The sequence below is a fragment of the Solanum tuberosum genome, unplaced genomic scaffold, assembly GCF_000226075.1.
Source record: "Solanum tuberosum cultivar DM 1-3 516 R44 unplaced genomic scaffold, SolTub_3.0 scf00351, whole genome shotgun sequence".
Lineage (NCBI taxonomy): Eukaryota > Viridiplantae > Streptophyta > Magnoliopsida > Solanales > Solanaceae > Solanum > Solanum tuberosum.
In genome coordinates this window covers 237,045-245,477 of record NW_006239276.1, presented here as the reverse complement: position 1 = coordinate 245,477, position 8,433 = coordinate 237,045, and the positions used below count along the sequence as shown (strand labels likewise).

Sequence of the window (8,433 nt, the reverse complement as noted above, 5' to 3'; positions counted from 1 at the left end):
TTTAGTCATCCGATCTACAATCACCCAAATTGAATCATGTTATCTGCGAGATCGCGGCAAACCAGTAATGAAGTCCATATTAATCATATCTCACTTCCATTTTGGAAGAACTATGTTCTGAGCCACACCACATGGTCTTTAGTGTTCAACCTTGACTTGTTGGCAATTTGGACACTTAGCAACGAAATCTGCAATACACCTCTTCATACTATTCCACCAATAAACATCTCTCAGGTCATGGTACAACTTGGTGGAACCCGGATGGATCGAATATCTTGAACTATGAGCTTCTGCCATAATCCTCTGTTGGAGCTCATCCACCTTTGGAACACATAATCTACCTTGATATCTCAACACACCATCTCCCACTTGTTCAGAAGCCATCAATTTCTATTTATGAACATTTGCCTTCAACTCAAGTAGGATGGGGTCCTTCTCTTGCTTCTCTTTCACTTCCAACACCAAGGATGATTCAACCCCATTCATTACAACAACTCCATCTTCACCGGAGTCTACTAAATGAACTCCCAAACATGCAAGTCTATGCATTTCCTTTGCTAACTCTTTCTTTTCTTCATCAACATGAGCATTACTTCTCATGGAAAACCTACTAAGGGCATCATCAACAATATAAGCCTTACCTGGGTGGTAGAGAATATTCATGTCATAATTCTTAAGTAACTCTAGCCATCTCCTCTGCCTAAGGTTAAGCTCTTTTTGACTGAAAACATACTGAAGGCTCTTGTGGTCAGTGAACACATCCACATGCACGCCATAGAGATAATGACGCCATATCTTAAGAACAAACACCACTAATTCCAATTCGAGATCATGAGTCGGATAATTCTTCTCATGGATTTTTAGCTGCCTAGATGCATATGCTATAACCTTACCATTCTGCATCAGCACACAACCAAGTCCAACTCTGGACGCATCGTAGTATACAACAAAACCTTATGGTCCCTCTGGCAGGGTTAATACTGGAGCAATAGTCAATCAAGTTTTCAATTCTTGAAAACTTTCCTCACAAGCCTCAGACCATTGAAACTTAGCCTTCTTCTAGGTCAACTTAGTCAATGGGGGATGAAATAGATGAAAATCCTTCTACAAACCTTTTGTAGTAACCAACCAAACCCAAGAAACTTCTTATTCCAGTCTAGGATGTAGGTCTGGGCGAATTCTTCACTGCCTCTATTTTCTGAGAATCAACTCAAATACCTTCGCCAGATATAATGTGGCCTAAGAATGCCACAAATTCAAGCCAAAATTCACAACTTTGAAAACTTGGAAATAACTCATGATCCTTAAGAGTTTGGAGGACTATTTTGAGATGACTGGCATGATCTTCCTCGTTTCTAGAGTAGATCAAGATATCATTGATGAATAAAATAACAAACATATCCAGATACTTCATAAATACTCTATTTTGAGATCCACGAGTGTGGCAGGAGCACTAGTCAAACTAAAGGACATGACAATGAACTCATAATGACTGTAACAGGTCCTGAAAGCTGTCTTCAGGATGTCACTTTCTCTCACTTTCAATTGATGATAGCTAGATCTAAGGTCTATCTTAGAAAAGCAAGTGGCACCCTAAAGTTGGTAGAAAAGGTCATCACTTTTTGGAAGGGAATACTTATTCTTTATGGTGACCTTGTTCAACAGGCGGTAATCGATACACATCCTAAGGGAACCATCACTTTTTTACACAAATAAGACTAGAGCGCCCCAAGGCGATACACTTGGTCGGATGAAGCCCTTATCAAGGAGATCTTTCAACTATTTTTTTAACTCTTTTAGCTCAGATGGAACCATTTTGTATGGTGGAATAGAGATGGGTTGAGTATCAGGAAGTACATCAATTCCAAAGTCTATCTCCTTTTTGGGAGAAGCTCCGGGAAGATCGTTGGGAAAAACTTTTAGGAACTCATTTACGACTGAGATTGACTGAAGAGGTGGTGTCTCAACACTATAGTCATTAACTCTGACTAAGTGGTAGATTCACCCCTTGGAGACTAACTTTCTAGCCTTAAGGAATAAGATGAAACGACCCTTAGACACTGTTGGATTACTCTTCCATTCTAAGACTAGCTCATTAGGGAACTGAAACCTGACCACTCGAGTTCTACAATCGATCGAGGCATAACAAGCATAAAGTTGATCCATGCCTAGAATGACATCAAAATCCACCATGTCTAAGTGTCTTTGTGATGAATGGAGATGGTACAATCACGATAGACTATTTCTGCTAAAATAGACTCCACCAATAGGTGTAGAAACATTGAATGAGTTAAGAAGTTGTTCGGGACAAGTTCCAAACCTCATGACTGCGTATGGAGTTACAAAAGATGAACTCGCACCTGGATAAAGTAAGGCATAAACATCAAGAGAAAGGACTTTAAGCATACCAGTAACAACATCATGTGAGTTCTCCTGATCCTGGAGATTAGCCATAGCATATAGACGGTTTGTACCCCGAATGTTCCTGAAGTAGCACTTCTTTAGGCAGCCCTGATTGTTGGAGTTGATGAAGAAGATTGGGCTCTATTACTCCCATTACCTTGCCTCTCCTTTGGTCAATCTCTTAGAAAGTGACCCATCCGAGCACACTTAAAACAACCATTTGTGCCATCATGACACTTTCCTGGTGGGTCCTACCGCACTTAGCACAAGGTGGGCTCCAAACACCTCGTCTTCCATGAGACTGAAGACCCTGAGCTTGGAAATTTTGAGAATTTTGGATCTGGTGATCATTCCTGTTTTTGGTGCAGGTGCACTAGCTGATGATGAAGCAGGTCCAAATGACCTCTACTGAAAGGATGATCGATTTCCATTTCTGGTCTTCTGCTGGACGGACTCATAGTTTGTTGTCTTGACCTTCTTACTTCGATAGTCTTCCCTATCCTTCAGCTTATCCTCCTCCACCTGTTGCACATTAATTATAAGCCTAGCTTTGTCCATGTCTCATATCAACATGGCCGCCTTACCTTCCTTATTTGATAAACGGGAGAGTCTCGACACAAATAAGGTCATTTTGCTCTTCATATCAGCCACCATCTTTGGAGCATAGCGAGATAACTAGGTGAACTTGAGACTGTATTCTTGCACGCTCATAGACTCCTGCTTCAGGTTAAGAAATTCTCTTACCTTTGACTCCCTTATCTCTCGGGGAAAGAAGCGCCCCAAGAAGGCATTCTCAAATACAGTCCAGCCTAAGGGTGCTGCATCTTCTCCTCTAGTTTTTTTCCACTGTTAGTACCATATCTTGGAAACACCCTTGAGGTGATATGAAACCAACTCAACACACTCAGTATCAACAACATGCATAACTTCAAACACCTTCTGAAGCTCATACACAAAGTTTTCTGGATCCTCGCTGTGGTTTGAAGCCGTGAACTCCGGGGGATTCATCCCTAAGAACTCTCGAACTCTAGAAGTATCAGTCTCATCCTAACGACGCACTATTTGTTGATCAACTTTATTTGCCACAACTTGAGTCAGCATTTGAATAACATTTTTGAACTCAACATTGGTGACATCTCCCTGAGGAGGTTGCACTTCTTGTGCATTGGGAGCTTCTTTACCTTAAGGATTTACATTCCTCCTAGCAGGACATCCTCGAATAGCTCTTCGTGGAGGCATGATATGAAAAGACATGCATAGGCACGAGTTAGAAGAAAATTTTATAGAGTTAAACTCTATCGCACGAATGGGAGTATAAAAAAAAGAGACAACTCCTAATATCTTATAGCCTTCCTATCATCGATGTGGTGCGCTTCACACTAATAAAAAGGACTCTACTAGACACGGCTTCATAGACACCTTAGGACACTTGAACTCTGGGCTCTAATACAAAGTTAGTCACGCCTCGAGCCTACACCCTGGACGTGGCCGGCACTCGAGAACCATTGGTGATCCCCACGCCAACCCTTGGCCTGACTGACTACTTAGTAGAAGATTTACTCAAACATTTTTCGTTTTAAATAACTTAAGGGGAAATATTTAAGTCAAATACTGTCTGAACTGTCTCAGAATACTGAATGCAAACGGTAATAGTTTAACAAAATATGTGAAGATAAATACCGAGAGACCCTCTAACATTGCCTATCTATGAAGTCTCTACTGTCTAAGATAGGTGTCGGGACAGACCCACGACAACCTTAAATAAAACTATTAAAGCAAATATATGACTGGAGTCCTCTGAAAGCAAGGAGGCTCACCAAATCCTGGCAAGAAGTTGGGTGATATAAACGATGCGCCTGTTGATGATCCTAAAAACCTGTATCTGTATCATAAGATGATGCAGGTCGAATGACATCAGTACATTGAATGTACAAGTATATAATAAGACTGAAATATAACTCAATTGAAGTAAAGCATAAATATGAGATAAAATCATTTAAACTTCACAAATATGATGTAGTAATAGAAAATCCTGAACTAAACTAGTATATATATATACATATATATGTATGTATGTATATAAATACTCTTTACTTTACTGGGGAGTTTTTCTAACCGACAACCATCACTATGAGCCTCGTGATGATACAACATCTTATGCACATTGCTAGAGTCGCTCGCCCGTCTTACAGTACGATCCTATCTATGCTGGCTACGTAGTTTATGGGATTTGAGTTGTCTGAACTCGTATCCCATATCAATGCTCAATAATACTCCCAAAATAATATACTTATAGAATATGCTCATAGTTTGATAAACTATCTGCCTGTCTGATTAAAGGGTGAGACCAAGCTCAAATCTGTGAGTCAAAGCTCAAATCTTTCTAAAATATATTTTTCAAAGTCACGTATATAACTTAAATCATGAGAAAGTTTTCTAACTTGCATAGCTCATGCTTTGAAATATAAGCTTCATGAAATCATAACAATGTCATGTCAACAACTCACGAGAATAACAATGTAAACCCTTACTATGTATAAAAAGGAAGTACATAGGTCAAGAATATTTAATCTTGAATAATTAATTTAAAGAAATCGTGAAATTTGGGTCAAGATTATGGAAGAATTTGAAAGTGGGTTTGATAACCCTAATTATGGAATTTAGTTCATGAACATTGATAAATCTTTGATATGAGGATGAAAGGAATTCCTCATTGAAGTATTACATACCTTAATCGCTCCAATTACCGAAGAAAAGAATGATCTTGGAAGAAGAAAACCTACGAACGCTCCAATTACCAAAGAAAAGAGTGATCTTGGAAGAAGAAGACCTACAAAACCTTTCTTGAACCTTGGAGATGAGTTCTTGAAAAATCTATGAATTTCACGAGGTGTCATTAATTCGTGTTAAGATGAAGAAATTAAGAAGTTTTGTGGTTAAATCTTACCTTGGATGATGGATGAACGTTGGAAGAAGTTAGTTTCTTCAAAACTTTTCTTTCTAGGGTAATGTTATGAACTATGGAGGTGAATCACGTTTTTGGAGGGTCATTAAAGCCTTAAACGCCTACGCGCCCATGCGGAGAACTCCTCAGGTGCGCATCCAACTGCGCAGGAATGTAATAGCTACTGCCTCGACTTGCGCCCACGCGGAAAAAAACTCGGCCCGGTGCGTGGCAAGACATTGTCCAGTAAAAAGGGCATAACTTTTTACTCTGAACTTCAATTGATGCAAACTTGGTGGTGTTGGAAAGAAGACTCATATATTTTTAATTAGATAATTTGTGGTTCACCTAGTTCTTTATATGATGAAAGATATGGTCATTTGAAGTTGACTCTAGGATAAAATAATGCGAAGAACTTAGCCTATAGAAAGACTTTGAACTTGACTTAGTGTTAGAGGTCCCTTATGACCATAAATCACTTACGATACCCTTGATACACTTGGTAACGGAACTTAAACACATGAGCAAGTAGTACATCACCCGATTCAAGCTCATATACTTAAGACGAACGATTCAGATTCTAAGAGTAAAGTTGCAAGGTGTTACAACCCTGTTGGAAAAGTTTGGAAGTGTTAAGGAAAATCTTTTACCGTTTGTAGCAATGGAAGCCTCAAATGGGGGAAATGCTCAATATGGAATAGAAAAACTTGTAGGCACTAACTACGAGTATTGGAGAATGAGTAAATATGCATACCTTTAAGTTCAAGATCTATGAGATTTAATTGTAGGACCTGATTCAATAATCCCATTCGATACTCTTGAGAATGACAAATCGAAGGAAATTTAAGATCAAGTGCGAAAAACTCTCTTTAGTTTGAATACTTCTATTACTAAGGAATTTTATTGATCATATTTCTGATGTTAGCTCTTGAAAAGAAGTTTGGCACACGCTCGAATGGTAGTTATCAAGAAAAGTATAGCAAAACTGCAATTTTTGGAGAATGAGTTTCCAATGTTGCAACATGTAGGTATGTCAATCTCAAATTACTTTTTGTGAGTTAAAAGTATTTGTGTTTAAATTCAAGATTGATCTGGTAGTGAAGATTAGCGAGTCACGCCTACAACACTATCTTATTCGTGGATTGAAAAAGGAGTATGATCCTTTGTCACTTTCATTCAAGAATGGACGCAACAACCATATGTTGAAGAACTGGAGAATTAATTTCTAATCAAGAAGATTTGGGTAAACAAATGGCTAATAATCTTGAATCTGATGATCTACTTTTTAAAGAAAAACCGAACCAAAAGAATACATCAACTTGGGATAAAAGTAAAGAAGAAAAAATAAGTATGGAAAAAGGTGAAAATTCACATTACAACAGAAAGTGCTACAGATATGAAAAACTTGGACATATAAAAAAAAATGATGAGTGAAACTTTTCAAAGCCAATATCACGTGCAACAACGAAGCAAATGAACAAATGAAATGGGATCAATATTTTAGCATCCAAGCTGTTTAACAAAAGCCAGCACAAGTTTCTTTCAAGTATGCCAACAACAATAAGAGGAAACAGTGGATCGTTAATTGAGGATGCTCACATCATGTAACTATAGATGATTCTTTATTCTCGGAGATGCGAGATTATCATGGAGACCGAGTCATTATCACATCAGATAACTCAATATCCGGTAACAAATGAAGGTGTTGTGAAGATTGAGGTTGTTGGTGATAAATACAAAAGTATCAAGTTGCAGGATGATGAAATGTAAAAGAAATATTTGTTGATGTTATGTTTTACTGGTGAAAAGAAAGATTCTTTGTTTCTTATGTTAGCAAATGAAGCTTATGTAAAGAAAGCATGCCAAACTTATAATGTCGTAATTTGACATGCTCTATTGGGTCATGCAGGCTATCAAATACTACAACAATTTTTTTCTAAAAAAATTGGTAGATAGCTTGCAAACTTTGAAGAATGTACGTGAAGACGTGATTTGTCAAGGCTGTCAATATGAAAAATCTCATCGTCTTACTTTGAAAATGTCATCAAATCAAAGAATCATGTTGTTTAAATTCTTGATGGGACCAAGAAGAACACCAAGTTATAGCGGTCATCTCTATATTATGATGTTGGTGGATGATAACTCAAGGTTCACTGGGTGAAATTTTTGAAAGAAAAAGTGAAGCATTATCCAAGTTTCTGGAGTTCAAAGATGATGTTGCTAATGAGTTTGGGAAGAAGATAAAATGTCTCTGCAGTAATAATGGTGGAAAATATATCTTAGATGACTTCTTCCAGTAAACATGAAAAGGGAATTCTTCATCAAATGACTTGTCCAAATACTCCTCATCAAAATAAAATTGTCGAAAGAAAGCTTTCGTATCTTACTTAAGTTTGTCTTTCATGGTTGCATGAAAAAAAAATCTTTCCTGAGAGCTATGGACAAAAGCTATTAAATGTGATTACCATGTGACAAATAGGCTACCTCCTTGGCCAAGTACACAAAAATCATATTTTGAAATTTTATATGGAAATTAATTTTAGAGACCTCCCTTCACATCTCCCTTCACATTTTTCTCTGTTAAACTCACCTCCCTATGATTTACCATATTGTGCTTACCTCCCTTATTGTAGTTTTCTTGAAACAATTCATTGAACCTAGTTATTACTTCTATAAATAAAATATAAAATATACATCAATTCCCTTTAGGTTCCAGTGAAGATTTCTTCTCTAAGAAATAAACAATTGTAACATGTACAATTTTAGATTGTGGCTTTATATGATATAGTTCATCTTTGTATGTGATTACACTTTCTGACTAGTGAAACGAATTCAATGATTTTGCAAATCAAATGTTTGATAAGATTCTTCAAACTCAATTTTTATCTCTTCAACATTAAAAGTGAAAGTTCTCTAAACCTAAGGAACTGTATTTTTATTTATTTAAATTATTTATTAAATGAGATGATTTGAAAATATTAATTAATTGGAAGAAATTAATATTAGAAAATAGAAAATTTGTCTATTTTGTTTTATTAATATTGGTAATAAATAAGTTTAAGGAATTGTTACAAGAAAATATAAAA

At 37.0% G+C, this 8,433-nt stretch overlaps 1 protein-coding gene across 1 annotated transcript; it reads right to left on the bottom strand.

Moving 5' to 3' along the window:
* Nucleotides 1-390: 390 nt before the first annotated feature.
* On the bottom strand, nt 391-3,411 carry LOC107063408 (uncharacterized). Its single transcript, XM_015315261.1, has 5 exons — nt 3,260-3,411; nt 2,621-2,756; nt 2,361-2,511; nt 1,113-1,198; nt 391-897 (listed from the first exon to the last, which is right to left on the bottom strand). The coding sequence occupies exons 1-5, from the start codon at nt 3,409-3,411 to the stop codon at nt 391-393; spliced, it is 1,032 nt and encodes a 343-aa protein (XP_015170747.1).
* Nucleotides 3,412-8,433: the final 5,022 nt, after the last annotated feature.

What these genes read in the sequence shown, in the direction of transcription:
- LOC107063408 (XM_015315261.1), bottom strand. Translation starts at nt 3,411, where the DNA reads ATGAATCCCCCGGAGTTCACGGCTTCAAACCACAGCGAGGATCCAGAA. An exon ending in AAGGGTGTTTCCAAGATATG is followed by an intron (nt 2,757 to 3,259) that starts GTACTAACAGTG and finishes CACCAAAAACAG; the next exon opens with GAATGATCACCAGATCCAAA. An exon ending in TTATGCCTTACTTTATCCAG is followed by an intron (nt 1,199 to 2,360) that starts GTGCGAGTTCAT and finishes GTTGATTCTCAG; the next exon opens with AAAATAGAGGCAGTGAAGAA.